At 39.7% G+C, this 18,074-nt stretch overlaps 1 protein-coding gene across 1 annotated transcript; it reads left to right on the top strand.

The window, feature by feature from the left end:
• Window positions 1–1,134: 1,134 nt before the first annotated feature.
• Window positions 1,135–17,864, top strand: eppk1 (epiplakin 1). Its single transcript, XM_080863856.1, has 3 exons — window positions 1,135–1,250; window positions 4,555–4,673; window positions 5,365–17,864. The coding sequence occupies exon 3, from the start codon at window positions 5,379–5,381 to the stop codon at window positions 17,127–17,129; it is 11,751 nt and encodes a 3,916-aa protein (XP_080719982.1). The 5' UTR covers window positions 1,135–1,250; window positions 4,555–4,673; window positions 5,365–5,378; the 3' UTR covers window positions 17,130–17,864.
• The last annotated feature ends 210 nt before the right edge of the window (window positions 17,865–18,074 follow it).

The following is an 18,074-nucleotide window of genomic DNA, read 5'->3' as shown; positions in this document are numbered from 1 at the left end:
CATCTGTAATCTTTGAAGGCCACTTGCATGTTTTTGACACATTGTGTTCTTAAGAAACTTGAGACCACCACACCTGACTTTTGCCACTCGACAACAACAGTGAAAAATGTAAGAATACTCAAAACTTAACTTTAATCTTCATTGTCTGTTTGTTCTTGGTGTGAAAATCCACACGTAGGTGATGGAAACAAATGGCAGTTTCCTTATATACTCATTTGACATTACTTGGTAATTACATGCGAAACTTTGCACACAATGTTCCGTCCGTTTAAAGGATATGCAATATGTTCTCTTGTAGAAGCTAAGCTGTTTGTATTTGGGTTTTATTTTAGATTATAGATATAGTTAAAATATAAACAAGCCAATTTGTCTAATAACTTTGGAGCGTGCATGTAAAAATTGTCAAACAAACCCATTAATTACTTACCCATAACATGTTCTCACATACATCTGTGGAATTTGATTTATCACAAGGTTTTCAGACAGTTTCCACAAACATGTCAGTCATAAGACATTGACGTTATCATTTTTATGTGACTAATGTCTTTGCATCTGGTTTACAACAAACAACAGGTGTTTTCCGTACAGTCTGTTTTGTGACACACTTTTTCTTGTTAGTAAGATAGAAAAGCCAATCACGCCTGTCGGGTTTCTTCTTTCCACACTTGAAAACCTGCCAAACCTGAGGGAAGCTGTAATACAAGGACAAAGCTCAGTGTAATCAGAGGGCATCCGGCTCTGCATGTCACAACCTGGCCGGCTTGATAAGGAAGCTTCGCACCAAGTCCAGTTTACACATTGCAAAAAGTAAAAAATATTGACTAGGAAAGTGAATGAAACCCTTGTGAAGAACCTTCACGACTCTTAAGAATTTGTACAGTCAACAAAGCTTACTTTATCTTATGCATAACTTTAATAAATCTCCTTACCTTTTGTACACTTAGAAAGAATCAATTTGCTCACCCTTATTGTTTTAGAGCACAATAGACATGCTCCGAGGAAGTCTGCAGGAATTCCAGGCATCCTGAGCTCAGTGCAAAGGATCTCCGGCTGTCTCACTCTCACACCCCCAGGCGAGGAGGCTGAACCTCAACAGGGGAGGGGCTTAGCTGGCCCTGCCTTATATCTGACCACTGAGGAGTGAATACCTCTGAGATGCTGGGAGCACTTCAGGGTTGTGGTATCTTTCATACCAGCTGAAGCTGAACGCTCGCCGGTGCAGAGCTGGGATATCATCCAAGCACGTTTGGGTAAGAGCAAGTTTATTTAAAATCTTTTTTTAGTTTGGTTGTGTAAAAATCAGCAGTGTCTTTGTTTTGGTTTTTCTAAAGAAAACAAACTTTTTCCTTGAGTTGCGTTTACATAAAACTGGAACCACATTTAGAAAATTATTTTCTTCAGAGTGAGAAAGTGGAGACTGCATTGGCAAAGTAAAACGAGAGGAAGCAGAACGTGTGTCTATCCTGTCCTGTTAGCCAACACCCTCAGATAAAAGGGAATGCGCACATTCCTCACTGATCACCTTTGACCGCCGCTGGTAAAATAAATGTACCCGTATGTCACTAATGAGGCTTTCAACAAGTCTAAACACTGTGCTGACATCCCCCTGGGATCTATTTACACAATGACTCCAAGACTTTCCGCAGTTACAGCTACAAAAACTGTTGTGCAACGCCTGAATCAGTGGTACTATATTGCCTCATTCATTCCTAGCCAGTAAGTTGTATTTTATTGCTGGGGTGGCATTAAAAATGCACCACAATGGCTGAAGTGCACATAGGATGTAATTAGGCTTGTTGCTACAAGTGAGAGAAAGTTGTGAGCAATTTGTAGTTCAGTGTCAATCTTAAAACTGCTCTATTGATTCGCCACAAAAGCATGCTAGGTTAGCTGTTTATCAATGCCAACATCTTGTTATCCAGACAGATCCTTGGCTCAACCTAAAGATTTACAGTTAGAATTATCATAACTTGTTCATGTCACGTGATTATATATTCCTTAGGAAGTATATAGTCCACTTTCTTACTGAACTGGTACTATTTTATATCAGTTGTTACTTGTGGTTCTTAAGACTTTCCTCATCTAAAATCAAAGTAAATAATTTAACTTTACAAGAAAATACAGAAGTCAGAGCTCACAAAAGTGATTCTTTGTTATGGTACTACTGTATAGTCTAATGTAACTAAATGCTCTTTTAACTTTAGTTCTACATTAGTGAGGCCTCTAATTAGTTCTCCTTAACACCATCACACAGCTGTGAAGTCAATTATGTTTTTTAGCACTGAGGTTCCAGAGTTGTTTGCTGGACTCTGGTATGTTCAGGGGTGTGTCATGTATGCTGGTGCCAACAATAAAGCCCAGAAACACCTCTGCAAACCAAGTCTGACTAAGATCAACTGTAACTAAGAGTACTAGATAATTCTATTTCCACATTTGCAACAGTGTCACTAAAAATGGAACTTTATGATGAAATACACACGTGGCAGATCATACCTAATAAAGAGGCCTCTGAATATACACTCAGTTGTGCTTAGAGGTCTTATAAAGACAAAAAAGAAAGCGAAATCTTTTAAAAAGTCATTTATTTTATATCTGCTCTTGCATTGAACGGACAGTGCCTTCCTTCACTGAGGAAAAGGCATTTAGTGGAGAGACCAGTAAACAGTGAAGCTGTGTTTGCAGAGTTAGGTAACTTGTTAACTTTGTGCAGGAAATGTATTTGCCTTTATGATATGACAAGCAAATTCAGATGGTGCCATAAATGTACAGTAAATGCTTGACAGCTTCAAAAACATTCAAATATTTACAAAGTGGGTGACGAACTCAAGATGTAAATTGAGCACTTGCAGGTAGAGATACCGAACTGCCACAGACCTGCTGCTCTTGTACAAATAAAGAGTTCAGCAGACCTCAGATCCACAGCTGTTTGTGTTACTCTGCTTATCTTGGTTACTTGGAGCATCTTTTTGCCACTTTATCAATAACAGCTGTTAAATACACTTCTCAGGTAGAGCAGCTCACACAGCCTAAACCAAACATTTTACCACAGTAAACAAGTGAAAATAATCACATACACAGTGGAGCTTTATCTGTGACTTAACAGTTAACATGTTTCTGAGTAGATTGGCTGAGTTTCAGTTCACACCCTTTTTTTCTGAGCCTTATTGTGTTGACTCCCACAGGTGTTATGACATCATTTGTGACAGTTACCAACCCCCACAAGGCTGAAAGACTGGTTCTCAGAAAATTGTGAAATCACTACATTTTTTTTTGACACTTTTTATTTGTTTAGGAACATTTTTATGCAACAAGATAAAATAAAAAAAGAAAAAGAAAAAACAGAAACAGTATGAGGTCATGGGAAGCTAACATGCACCTGTACATACATCTGCACATCCACACATACATAGAAATCACTACATTTTTGTATGCAATAGTAATTACTAGCTATGAGAATAATTAACTGAGATTTTTTTGAAAATCTCTTTGTAAAGCTTTTTCAGTACAGTAACATCTCATGTACCACATAAGAATATGCTTAAAGGTTATACATTTGCTTTTATTATTCCCTGTTTTTCAGTTTAGTACCCTAAGTACAAGTGGATGTGTATAAATTTGGGTTATGTTGTAGAATTTGTAAACAAGCTCTTTATAAGTTCTTTAAATGGGGATTCTTTAAATTTAAAAGGGATTAATAAAGTTTTATCTAATCTAATCTCTAATCTAAATAATACTGGACCGGAATGCAAATCGATTCAGTTTTTTAAAACATTTATATATTATTTTACCTTGAAGCTGATATTTTTATGCCATGGTGACTTTAGCTCTTTTGTGACTTTTCTGGCTGACATAAAAAATGAGGGTCTAACAAGCAAACAAAACTCAGCCACAAGTTTATAAAACTTTTAATCTCTACTGGAACCCAAAACAAAGTTCTGCAGATTTAGACTTTGGTGCACAGGATTGCAAGAGATATGAACTCTTGTACTTGCAGTTATTGGTTTTCCTTTGCATGTTGTTGCAAAACAGGGCATCTGGCTGTTCCAGTTTTGACACACCATTATTATTGCCAAAAGCAAATGGGGGACGTTCTCACACATTATGTAATTAATAGCTTCTTTTGTTGTTGAATCTGTGCAGGGACATGATGAAATGATAAGAAAAACAAAAGAGAGTATTGATGCATTAGAAACCTGCCCACATGGGTTTATAAGACACATACACACAGACTGTACAGTTAGGCTTTATTTTTATGGGGTGGGTGGGTCAGTCATGGACAGTAGTTGTTTGCAAGCAAGCCATACAGACTTGAATAATTGTCATGGTAACAACTTATAATTAAAGTATTACTAACATAGTAGGAAAAAAAAACATTTTACCTACATCCTGTGGATTGTCTCATATGCAGTCTGCATAGGTCAGTGATGAAATGGTGTGTATTTTACCCATATGTGATTTAGAAAGTTCATGAGAAATGTCATAAACTAATTTCAATATCAAATCATTAACACAAAGTTTAAGATCAAACTTATTACAACCGCCTTATCTTTCCAGGGACGGAGTTTCAAAGCCCTGAGATCGTAAAAACCAGGAAGCCACTGGCGTTGGATCTTGTATTTTGGAACAACAGAGAGCATCCAAGGCTGTCCACGTACTCCTAAGGAAATTGAAAGGTTTGATATTACAGTTGGAAGATAATATATTCCAAAACTTACACTACAATTAATAGAAATAAAACTAATTACCATCTATTTCAATTTCAATTGCTCCAGACTAGTTATTAAGTTATTTAAGCGATTCAGAGTTATGCTGGATACTAATGTGTTAATTTTACCAGACTTCAGTACTATTTGTCATTGCAAACTATTCTACAACCTTCTCTACCTTGCTGGAGTATATTCTCTATCACATTAGTCTCTATTACTAGTGAAAGGTCACTGTTGCATCCAGCATAAAACTCTGCCCAATTAATCTTGTGGTGCTCGCTGCTGTGGCGACCCCTTGTGGCAAGGGAAAAGCTGAAAATAGCTTTACAGTTAGTACATAACAATGTCACTGTCAAACATGTAACGTTAGAAATTGCATTATGGCGCAAAACAGCAGTAGTAAAAGAAATTTTTCGACAAAATGTCTTACTGCATCTAATTTGGTGAACGTCTGAATAATTTGTGTATAAAAAAATAACTGTATAAAAACCTGACAAGTTTTTTTTTTTTTAACATACAAATCAATACATGTGTATTTTATAAGCAGTTTAACTGCAGTGTGCCCAAATGTATCTTAGAGCTGTGCTTTACAATTACTTACAATGCATAAAATACCATATACAAAACAAGCTCTGTAACTGTTTATGTGTTAACACAGCCCTTTAGGTCAAGATGGACACCAACCTTAAGGACGGCGGTGTGAAGCAAAATGCCTGCACAAAAGTCCATGAACCTGTGGCTGGTATATTTCTGGAAAAGACAAAGACAAAGATAACCATATATGAAGCCATGAAGAAGCGTATGCTTAAGCCAGGAACAGCACTGGCTCTGCTTGAAGCACAAGCTGCCACAGTAGGTATTGTAGATCCAGTAAGCAACCAAAAGCTTCCTGTAGAGGATGCTGTTAAAAAGGGAATAGTTGGATCAGAGATGAAAGACAAACTCCTTAAAGCAGAAAAAGCCATCACTGGGTATGTAGACCCCTACACCAACCAAATGATATCTGTATTCCAAGCTATGCAAAAAGATTTAGTTCCAAAAGATTATGGATTGAGGCTGCTGGAAGCACAGATAGCCACAAAAGGCCTGTTTGATCCTGTCGATAAGACAAATATTTCAGTTGACTCTGCAATTCAGAAGGGCTACTATGAAAAAGATTTGCTGAAGGACCAAATGTCAGAGCTCAGAGTGTTTTATCATCCAACTTTGCAACAAAATCTTAACTACAGAGGCCTCCAAAAGCAATGCATCGTGGAGCCCGATACAGGCCTGTTGCTTCTTCCTGTCTGCATCACCTTCAAAGGTCTGCGCAAAGGCATTTCCTCCACCGAGCTCCTTGAATCAAAGATCATCGACAAAGAAACATATGATAACCTGCAAAAGGGGAAGACCACAACACAGGACGTGATGTTGATTGAAACAGTGAAAGAATACCTGGAAGGCAAAGGCAGCATTGCAGGCATTGCTATACTCTCAACCAATCAGAGAATGAGCATTTATAAAGCCATGAAGCAAGGCATACTGATGCCTGGGACATCACTTGTTCTCTTGGAGGCACAAGCTGCTACTGGATACATGATTGATCCTGTAGAAAATAAAAAGTACACTGTGGATGAAGCTGTCAAAAGCAAACTTATTGGCCCAGAATATCATGCAAAGCTGCTCTCTGCTGAGCGGGCAGTGACCGGATACAAAGACCCATACACCAGTGAAACTATATCCCTGTTTCAAGCACTCTCAAAAGACCTCATCGTCAAACAACATGGAATCCGCCTACTTGAAGCACAAATTGCTACAGGTGGAATAATTGATCCAATCAACAGTCACAGACTTCCTACAGAAGTGGCCTTTAAGAGAGGTTATTTTGATGAACAAATGAATGCCATATTGGAGGATTCAGGGGATGACACAAAAGGCTTTTTTGATCCAAACACAGAAGAAAATCTAACCTATCTTCAGTTGATGGAAAGGTGTGTCACTGATCCTGCTACTGGACTCTGCCTCCTTCCTTTGCGTGATAAATCAGATGGGCTAAATTTTGATTTCATTGACTACCAAACTAAAACAGCCTTCAAGATGGAGAAAGTGAAAGTGACATATGGCAAATATACAGGAATGACAGTATCTCTGTGGGAACTTCTGATGTCAGAATATTTTGATGAAAACCAGAGGCAAGACATCTTTCGAAAATACAGAGAGGGGAAGATAACTATCAAGATGATCATTTCAACAGTTCTGGAAGTGATAGAAAAGTCAGTGAAAACAACTCAAGTCGTCTTTGAAGGTATCAGAGACACTGTTACAGCCAAGCAGCTTGTGGAAGCCGATATCATTAGTCAGGAGGTCCTAGAGGACCTGAAGAAGGGAAAGAAGTCAGTGAAGGAAGTCATTGAAGATGAAAATGTAAATGTGTACTTAAAAGGTAAAGACAGCATCGCAGGTATTATGCTTCCTGATTCTCAAATCATGACCATCTACCAGGCCAAACAGAAAGGAAAGCTGATGCCAGGAACTGCTCTGATTCTACTGGAGGCACAGGCAGCAACAGGGTTCATTATTGACCCTATTGGAAATAGAAAGTTTTCAGTTGATGATGCTGTCAAAGCAAAGATTGTGGGGCCTGATGTGTGTCAAAAGCTGCGATCGGCAGAGAAAGCGGTTACTGGATACAAAGATCCATACACTGGAGAAATAATTTCTTTGTTCCAAGCAATGCAAAAAGACCTGATCCTAAAAGACCATGGCATTAGGCTCCTGGAGGCCCAAATTGCCACTGGTGGGATCATCGACCCAGTGAACAGCCATCGCATACCTGTCCATGTGGCCTATAAGAAGGGGTACTTTAATGAAGAAATGAATCAGATCCTGGATGATCCAAGTGATGACACCAAGGGATTCTTTGACCCCAACACCCACGAGAACCTGACATACTTGCAGCTCATGGCCAGATGTGTAACAGATCCTAGTACAGGCCTGTGCCTCTTACCTCTCAAAGGCAAGAGCAACAAAATAAAGATAGATGACAACATTAGGGAATTGTTTAAAACAACAATAGTTACTGTAAAGTACGGTAGGTTCAAGGGCAAACGCACAACATTGTGGGATCTTATCAACTCAGAATATCTGTCTGAAGACAAACGACAGGAGTTTTTCAAGCTCTTCAGGTCAAAGAAAATCACAATTCAGCAACTAACTGAGACCATTGTAGAGATCATTGAGAGTAAGGAGATACGACAGCAAGAAGGACTGAAGTTTGAAGGTCTCAGAGGAGAAGTCTCTGCTGTGGATCTTTTGGATCTTAAAATTGTGGATAAAAACACCTACAACAGTTTGATCACTGGAAACATGACAAGCAGTGATGTGATGAAAATGGACAGTGTGAGAGCCTACCTACAAGGAAAAAGCTGTGTAGCTGGGTTGATACTGCAACCTTCAAATAAAAAACTAAGCATTCACGAGGCACAGAGAATTGGCATTCTTGCACCTGGGACTGCCCTTTGCCTCCTTGAAGCACAAGCAGCTACAGGATTTGTTGTTGATCCTCTGAATAACAAAAAACTTACAGTTGAACAAGCTCTCAAAGAAAAGTTGATTAGTCCACAGATGTATGAAAAACTTTTGTCTGCGGAAAGAGCAGTCACTGGTTACAAAGATCCATACACAGGTCAGAAGATCTCGCTCTTCCAAGCGTTGAAAAAAGATCTTATTGTCAACCAGCATGGCATTCGTTTACTTGAGGCCCAGATTGCTACAGGTGGTATCATCGATCCCTTAAAGTGTCTCCACTTACCCCTTGAAGTTGCATACAAGAAGGGATATTTTGATGAAGAACTTAATCAAATCCTAACAGACCCAACTGATGACACAAAGGGCTTTTTTGACCCAAACACAAAAGAAAATCTGACATACATGGAGATGTTGGGGAGATGTGTGAAAGACAAGGAAACTGGACTGTTTCTCCTGCCACTGAATGACACACCAAAAGCTACAGCTACAAAGAAAAAGATATATTCTGACACAGAGATTAAGGAAGAGTTTGAAAAGACAAGTGTCAGCATATCTGTAGGACACTATTCTGGAAAATCGGTTACTCTATGGGACTTGATTCATTCTGGCTACTTTACTGAGGATCAGCGACTTGAACTGATTGAAAAGTACAGAACAAGGCAGATTAGTACCCAGACCATAATCACATTAGTGATTACCACAATAGAAAAACTGGAGAAGACTGAAACTCCCAAAATGATAATGGGTCTGAGAAAGCATGTCACTGCAAAACAACTACTGGATTCTGAAATCATTGATGCAGAAACATTTAAACAGGTGAAAGAAGGAAAACTCAATTTAGAAACAATAGCGCAGAGTGAACCTGTGAGAGGATACCTAAAAGGATCTGGAAGCATTGCTGGAGTGAAGGTTTATCCATCCCAGAAAGTGATGAGCATATATGAAGCAAGAAATGAAGACCTGTTGACACCTGGCATTGCACTTCTACTACTTGAAGCTCAAGCTGCAACAGGATGGATCATTGATCCCCTCAAAAATGAGTTCCATGCTGTGGAAGAGGCTGTAAAAGGAAGACTGATTGGGCCAGATGTACGTGAGCAACTTCTCTCAGCTGAACGAGCTGTCACTGGGTATAAAGATCCATATACAGATGTGACAATATCACTGTTTGAAGCCATGCAAAAAAAGCTGAGAGAAAGAAGCTATGGCCTTCGGATACTTGATGTGCAGATAGCAACAGGAGGAATTATTGACCCAAATCAAAGTCACAGACTGCCAATTCATATTGCTATCAAAAAAGGATGTCTGGATGAAGAAACTCAAAAAATTATGTTGAACCCCACAGATGATGAAAAAGGATTCTTTGACCCAAATACCAAAGAAAAACTGTCATACAGTCCGCTCATGAATAGATGTGAGAAAGATGATAAAACTGGGCTACTTCTCCTACCGCTGCATGAAGAAAAAGCCCGTGTATTTCACACAGATGAGCAAATCGAGCATGCTTTGAAAAACAAAATGATGACCTTGAATGTGGGAAAATTTAAAAACAAGGAGGTCACACTGTGGGAAGTGCTGCTATCTGAATACATATCAGAACAAAAAAGGGAGCAGCTTATACAGCAATACCGGACAGGAGTGACCAAAATTGAGGAGATGATTGAAATACTCACAGTTATAGTCACAGAGGTATCATCCAAGGAAAGAAAGTTCAAAGGACTACGAAAACAAGTCTCAGCCAGTGAATTATTTGAGTCAAAGATCATCTCAAAGGACCTTTTCACCCAAATTATAAAAGGTGAAGTAACAGAAGAAACTGTTGTCAAAATGGAAAATATTCAGAAGTATCTTGGAGCAACAAACTGTATAGCAGGTGTGAGAGTTGAATCAACAAAAAAGATGATGAGCATCTATGAAGCTAAAAGCAAAGGTCTGCTGACTCCAGGTACCTCTCTGGTTCTGCTGGAAGCCCAAGCTGCCACAGGCTTCATCATTGACCCAATCAACAACAAGAAACTTTCTGTAGAAGAAGCTGTGGCTCAAGGAGTGGTTGGGAAGGAGTGGGAAAAAAAACTGATCTCAGCAGAAAGGGCAGTGACAGGATACAAAGATCCGTACACTGGACAAACAATTTCTTTGTTCCAGGCCTTGAAAAAGGATCTCATTGTGAAAGATCATGGAATTCGTCTCCTTGAAGCTCAAATTGCAACTGGAGGAATAATCGATCCAGTCCATAGCCATCGAGTCCCCATACAGGTGGCATATCAGAGAGGTTACTTTGATGAAGAAATGAACCAGATTTTATCTGATGCTGATGATGACACCAAGGGCTTCTTTGACCCCAACACTCAGGAGAACCTCACATATCTCCAGCTGATTGAGAGGTGCGTCAGAGACCCAAATACAGAGCTTAACTTACTGTCTATTGTGAAGAAAGGAGAGTTTTACTTCTTTGTGGATGAGGCAACTAAATGTATTCTGAAGTCTACAACAACAACCCGAGCTGAAGGAAAATACAGAGGTCAAACAGTGTCTCTCTGGGATCTACTCTATTCCAAATACATCACTGAGGAGAAGCGGAGAGACCTTGTGCAACAGTACAAGGCTGGATCAATCACAATAGAGCGCTTTTTAGAAATCATCCTGACAATCATTGAGCAGCATACACAAGACACAACCTCATCATCTTCTTCAATTGTCATGTCCCAACCACCAGAAACTAAAGTAGATGGTAGCACAACAAAAACTACTGTAACCACAACAATTACAGAAACTAGTGAAGTTGAAAAGTTCCATGGAATCAGAAAAGATGTCTCTGCTACTGAGCTGCTCAAATCCAAAATCATTGATGAGAAACTCTACAAAGACATTAGCGCTGGAAAAGTTACAGTAACAGAAGTAAGTGAAATGGATTCAGTGCGCAAATACCTTGAGGGGACCAACAGCATTGCAGGAGTTTATCTTCAGTCCACCCACGAAACCCTCAGTATCTATGAAGCTAAAAGCAAAGGTCTGCTGACTCCAGGTACATCTCTGGTTCTGCTGGAAGCCCAAGCTGCCACAGGCTTTATCATTGACCCAGTCAACAACAAAAAGCTTTCTGTAGAGGAAGCTGTGGCTCAAGGAGTGGTTGGGAAAGACTGGGAAAAAAAACTGATCTCAGCAGAAAAGGCAGTGACAGGATACAAAGATCCGTACACTGGAAAAACAATTTCTTTGTTCCAGGCCTTGAAAAAAGATCTCATTGTGAAAGATCATGGAATTCGTCTCCTTGAAGCTCAAATTGCAACTGGAGGAATAATTGACCCAGTGCACAGTCACAGAGTGCCTGTACAAGTGGCATATGAAAGAGGTTACTTTGATGAAGAAATGAACCAGATTTTATCGGATCCTGATGATGACACCAAGGGCTTCTTTGACCCCAACACTAAGGAGAACCTCACATACCTCCAGCTGGTTGAGAGGTGTATTACAGATCCCATTACAGGCCTCAGTTTACTTGTCATTGTCAAGAAAGGAGAGTTTTACTTCTTTGTGGATGAGGCAACTAAACGTATTCTGAAGTCTACAACAACAACCCGAGCTGGAGGAAAATACAGAGGAAAAACAGTGTCTCTCTGGGATCTACTCTACTCCAAATATATAATTGAAGAGAAGCGGAGAGACCTTGTGCAACAGTACAAGGGTGGATCAATCACAATAGAGCGCTTTTTAGAAATCATCCTGACAATCATTGAGCAGCATACACAAGACACAACCTCATCATCTTCTTCAATTGTCATGTCCCAACCACCAGAAACTAAAGTAGACAGTAGCACAACAAAAACTACCATCACCACTACAATTACAGAAACTAGTGAAGTTGAAAAGTTCCATGGAATCAGAAAGGATGTCTCTGCTACTGAGCTGCTCAAATCCAAAATCATTGATGAGAAACTCTACAAAGATCTTAGCGCTGGAAAAGTTACAGTAACAGAAGTAAGTGAAATGGATTCAGTGCGCAAATACCTTGAGGGGACCAACAGCATTGCAGGAGTTTATCTTCAGTCCACCAAAAAGATAATGAGTATCTATGAAGCTAAAAGCAAAGGTCTGCTGACTCCAGGTACATCTCTGGTTCTGCTGGAAGCCCAAGCTGCCACAGGCTTTATCATTGACCCAGTCAACAACAAAAAGCTTTCTGTAGAGGAAGCTGTGGCTCAAGGAGTGGTTGGGAAAGAGTGGAAAAACAAACTGATCTCAGCAGAAAGGGCAGTGACAGGATACAAAGATCCGTACACTGGAAAAACAATTTCTTTGTTCCAGGCCTTGAAAAAAGATCTCATTGTGAAAGATCATGGAATTCGTCTCCTTGAAGCTCAAATTGCAACTGGAGGAATAATTGACCCAGTGCACAGTCACAGAGTGCCTGTACAAGTGGCATATGAAAGAGGTTACTTTGATGAAGAAATGAACCAGATTTTATCGGATCCTGATGATGACACCAAGGGCTTCTTTGACCCCAACACTAAGGAGAACCTCACATACCTCCATCTAGTTGAGAGGTGTATTACAGATCCCATTACAGGCCTCAGTTTACTTGTCATTGTCAAGAAAGGAGAGTTTTACTTCTTTGTGGATGAGGCAACTAAACGTATTCTGAAGTCTACAACAACAACCCGAGCTGGAGGAAAATACAGAGGTCAAACAGTGTCTCTCTGGGATCTACTATACTCCAAATACATCACTGAGGAGAAGCGGAGAGACCTTGTGCAACAGTACAAGGCTGGATCAATCACAATAGAGCGCTTTTTAGAAATCATCCTGACAATCATTGAGCAGCATACACAAGACACAACCTCATCATCTTCTTCAATTGTCATGTCCCAGCCACCAGAAACTAAAGTAGACAGTAGCACAACAAAAACTAGCATTACCACTACAATTACAGAAACTAGTGAAGTTGAAAAGTTCCATGGAATCAGAAAAGATGTCTCTGCTACTGAGCTGCTCAAATCCAAAATCATTGATGAGAAACTCTACAAAGATCTTAGCGCTGGAAAAGTTACAGTAACAGAAGTAAGTGAAATGGATTCAGTGCGCAAATACCTTGAGGGGACCAACAGCATTGCAGGAGTTTATGTTCAGTCCACCAAAAAGACAATGAGTATCTATGAAGCTAAAAGCAAAGGTCTGCTGACTCCAGGTACATCTCTGGTTCTGCTGGAAGCCCAAGCTGCCACAGGCTTTATCATTGACCCAGTCAACAACAAAAAGCTTTCTGTAGAGGAAGCTGTGGCTCAAAGAGTGGTTGGGAAAGAGTGGAAAAACAAACTGATCTCAGCAGAAAAGGCAGTGACAGGATACAAAGATCCGTACACTGGAAAAACAATTTCTTTGTTCCAGGCCTTGAAAAAAGATCTCATTGTGAAAGATCATGGAATTCGTCTCCTTGAAGCTCAAATTGCAACTGGAGGAATAATTGACCCAGTGCACAGTCACAGAGTGCCTGTACAAGTGGCATATGAAAGAGGTTACTTTGATGAAGAAATGAACCAGATTTTATCGGATCCTGATGATGACACCAAGGGCTTCTTTGACCCCAACACTAAGGAGAACCTCACATACCTCCAGCTGGTTGAGAGGTGTATTACAGATCCCATTACAGGCCTCAGTTTACTTGTCATTGTCAAGAAAGGAGAGTTTTACTTCTTTGTGGATGAGGCAACTAAACGTATTCTGAAGTCTACAACAACAACCCGAGCTGGAGGAAAATACAGAGGAAAAACTGTGACTCTCTGGGATCTACTCTACTCCAAATACATCACTGAGGAGAAGCGGAGAGACCTTGTGCAACAGTACAAGGGTGGATCAATCACAATAGAGCGCTTTTTAGAAATCATCCTGACAATCATTGAGCAGCATACACAAGACACAACCTCATCATCTTCTTCAATTGTCATGTCCCAGCCACCAGAAACTAAAGTAGACAGTAGCACAACAAAAACTACCATCACCACTACAATTACAGAAACTAGTGAAGTTGAAAAGTTCCATGGAATCAGAAAAGATGTCTCTGCTACTGAGCTGCTCAAATCCAAAATCATTGATGAGAAACTCTACAAAGATCTTAGCGCTGGAAAAGTTACAGTAACAGAAGTAAGTGAAATGGATTCAGTGCGCAAATACCTTGAGGGGACCAACAGCATTGCAGGAGTTTATGTTCAGTCCACCAAAAAGACAATGAGTATCTATGAAGCTAAAAGCAAAGGTCTGCTGACTCCAGGTACATCTCTGGTTCTGCTGGAAGCCCAAGCTGCCACAGGCTTTATCATTGACCCAGTCAACAACAAAAAGCTTTCTGTAGAGGAAGCTGTGGATCAAAGAGTGGTTGGGAAAGAGTGGAAAAACAAACTGATCTCAGCAGAAAAGGCAGTGACAGGATACAAAGATCCGTACACTGGAAAAACAATTTCTTTGTTCCAGGCCTTGAAAAAAGATCTCATTGTGAAAGATCATGGAATTCGTCTCCTTGAAGCTCAAATTGCAACTGGAGGAATAATTGACCCAGTGCACAGTCACAGAGTGCCTGTACAAGTGGCATATGAAAGAGGTTACTTTGATGAAGAAATGAACCAGATTTTATCGGATCCTGATGATGACACCAAGGGCTTCTTTGACCCCAACACTAAGGAGAACCTCACATACCTCCAGCTGGTTGAGAGGTGTATTACAGATCCCATTACAGGCCTCAGTTTACTTGTCATTGTCAAGAAAGGAGAGTTTTACTTCTTTGTGGACGAGGCAACTAAACGTATTCTGAAGTCTACAACAACAACCCGAGCTGGAGGAAAATACAGAGGTCAAACAGTGTCTCTCTGGGATCTACTCTACTCCAAATACATCACTGAGGAGAAGCGGAGAGACCTTGTGCAACAGTACAAGGCTGGATCAATCACAATAGAGCGCTTTTTGGAAATCATCCTGACAATCATTGAGCAGCATACACAAGACACAACCTCATCATCTTCTTCAATTGTCATGTCCCAACCACCAGAAACTAAAGCAGATAGTAGCACAACAAAAACTACTGTAACCACAACAATTACAGAAACTAGTGAAGTTGAAAAGTTCCATGGAATCAGAAAAGATGTCTCTGCTACTGAGCTGCTCAAATCCAAAATCATCGATGAGAAGCTCTACAAAGATCTTAGTGCTGGAAAAGTTACAGTAACAGAAGTAAGTGAAATGGATTCAGTGCGCAAATACCTTGAGGGGACCAACAGCATTGCAGGAGTTTATCTTCAGTCCACCCACGAAACCCTCAGTATCTATGAAGCTAAAAGCAAAGGTCTGCTGACTCCAGGTACATCTCTGGTTCTGCTGGAAGCCCAAGCTGCCACAGGCTTTATCATTGACCCAGTCAACAACAAAAAGCTTTCTGTAGAGGAAGCTGTGGCTCAAGGAGTGGTTGGGAAAGACTGGGAAAAAAAACTGATCTCAGCAGAAAAGGCAGTGACAGGATACAAAGATCCGTACACTGGAAAAACAATTTCTTTGTTCCAGGCCTTGAAAAAAGATCTCATTGTGAAAGATCATGGAATTCGTCTCCTTGAAGCTCAAATTGCAACTGGAGGAATAATTGACCCAGTGCACAGTCACAGAGTGCCTGTACAAGTGGCATATGAAAGAGGTTACTTTGATGAAGAAATGAACCAGATTTTATCGGATCCTGATGATGACACCAAGGGCTTCTTTGACCCCAACACTAAGGAGAACCTCACATACTTCCAGCTGGTTGAGAGGTGTATTACAGATCCCATTACAGGCCTCAGTTTACTTGTCATTGTCAAGAAAGGAGAGTTTTACTTCTTTGTGGACGAGGCAACTAAACGTATTCTGAAGTCTACAACAACAACCCGAGCTGGAGGAAAATACAGAGGAAAAACTGTGACTCTCTGGGATCTACTCTACTCCAAATATATAATTGAAGAGAAGCGGAGAGACCTTGTGCAACAGTACAAGGCTGGATCAATCACAATAGAGCGCTTTTTAGAAATCATCCTGACAATCATTGAGCAGCATACACAAGACACAACCTCATCATCTTCTTCAATTGTCATGTCCCAGCCACCAGAAACTAAAGTAGACAGTAGCACAACAAAAACTACCATCACCACTACAATTACAGAAACTAGTGAAGTTGAAAAGTTCCATGGAATCAGAAAAGATGTCTCTGCTACTGAGCTGCTCAAATCCAAAATCATTGATGAGAAACTCTACAAAGATCTTAGCGCTGGAAAAGTTACAGTAACAGAAGTAAGTGAAATGGATTCAGTGCGCAAATACCTTGAGGGGACCAACAGCATTGCAGGAGTTTATGTTCAGTCCACCAAAAAGACAATGAGTATCTATGAAGCTAAAAGCAAAGGTCTGCTGACTCCAGGTACATCTCTGGTTCTGCTGGAAGCCCAAGCTGCCACAGGCTTTATCATTGACCCAGTCAACAACAAAAAGCTTTCTGTAGAGGAAGCTGTGGCTCAAAGAGTGGTTGGGAAAGAGTGGAAAAACAAACTGATCTCAGCAGAAAAGGCAGTGACAGGATACAAAGATCCGTACACTGGAAAAACAATTTCTTTGTTCCAGGCCTTGAAAAAAGATCTCATTGTGAAAGATCATGGAATTCGTCTCCTTGAAGCTCAAATTGCAACTGGAGGAATAATTGACCCAGTGCACAGTCACAGAGTGCCTGTACAAGTGGCATATGAAAGAGGTTACTTTGATGAAGAAATGAACCAGATTTTATCGGATCCTGATGATGACACCAAGGGCTTCTTTGACCCCAACACTAAGGAGAACCTCACATACCTCCATCTAGTTGAGAAGTGTATTACAGATCCCATTACAGGCCTCAGTTTATTCCCACTACAGAAGTGAACAGCAATTCGCTTCTTTAATAACTGAATATAGCATAAAAAAAAGCTTCTTTCTGAACTAAAAAAAATATACTTTAGAAGTTGTACTTAACATGTGAAGACAATATACTGCAATATTATCATTACTAAAATATGAACCAGGAGATTGATTACAAAAGACCTTTGCCTATTTGCTTTTATTGTACAATTTTGGAAGTGTAATAAATGCATATATGTTTTTTTTTTAAAGAAAAAACCCCATTTATAATTACCAAAGAAAATGGAACAATTGTTTTTATTGTAGAAAGTGGTCACAGAACTGACATACACAATGGAATTAATACATTTTTAATTGAGAGACATAAACCAAAGACTGTGCTTACAACCACTATTGTAACCAAAATTCAGCATTTACATTTAATTTGCACCTAGTAAAGCTGAAAATCCCGGCTTTATATAAATCAATATACATAGTAAAGAGGTCTTAAGTCTCTTTATGTCTTTGCTTTTTAAAATGTTGAATTTTTAATGCTGTTTTTATGGTTTACCATTTTTCATGTTGTTGTGGGACATATGACTCTGTTTCTTTTACACTCATGGAAGTAGTTGAGTCAAGACAGACCCAAGTTTAATTAACCTAAATGGGTAGCGCTGTTTCAAATTTGGGCAAAAATTGAATGTGGGTACATTTAAAATACTTTTTTTGCCCTTGTTTTTGTTTAGTCTGTTATTTGGCCCAATAAACAAGTGAATACTATATTGTGTCTTTTATTATCAAACACTCTCCTTTGACCATGTTTACATTATTGGAAAAATCATATAGGCACTTAGATCCATTCATGTGTTTACATGTATTTGCTATTCTTAAACATGTTGCTACAAGCAAGGTATGAATCCAGTATGACCAGTCCCTTAAGATGACAAATGTAAATTTATACTGACAGGACAGCACTCTCTAGTGGAAATA

Source organism: Rhamphochromis sp. 'chilingali', assembly GCF_963969265.1.
Source record: "Rhamphochromis sp. 'chilingali' genome assembly, chromosome: 17".
In the NCBI taxonomy this organism is placed as follows: domain Eukaryota; kingdom Metazoa; phylum Chordata; class Actinopteri; order Cichliformes; family Cichlidae; genus Rhamphochromis; species Rhamphochromis sp. 'chilingali'.
Note: the sequence above shows the minus strand (reverse complement) of the source record. Positions and strands in the feature narration are given on the sequence as shown.

Bases quoted from the DNA above. Each gene is read 5' to 3' on its own strand.
- eppk1 (XM_080863856.1), top strand. From the start codon at position 5,379: ATGGACACCAACCTTAAGGACGGCGGTGTGAAGCAAAATGCCTGCACA.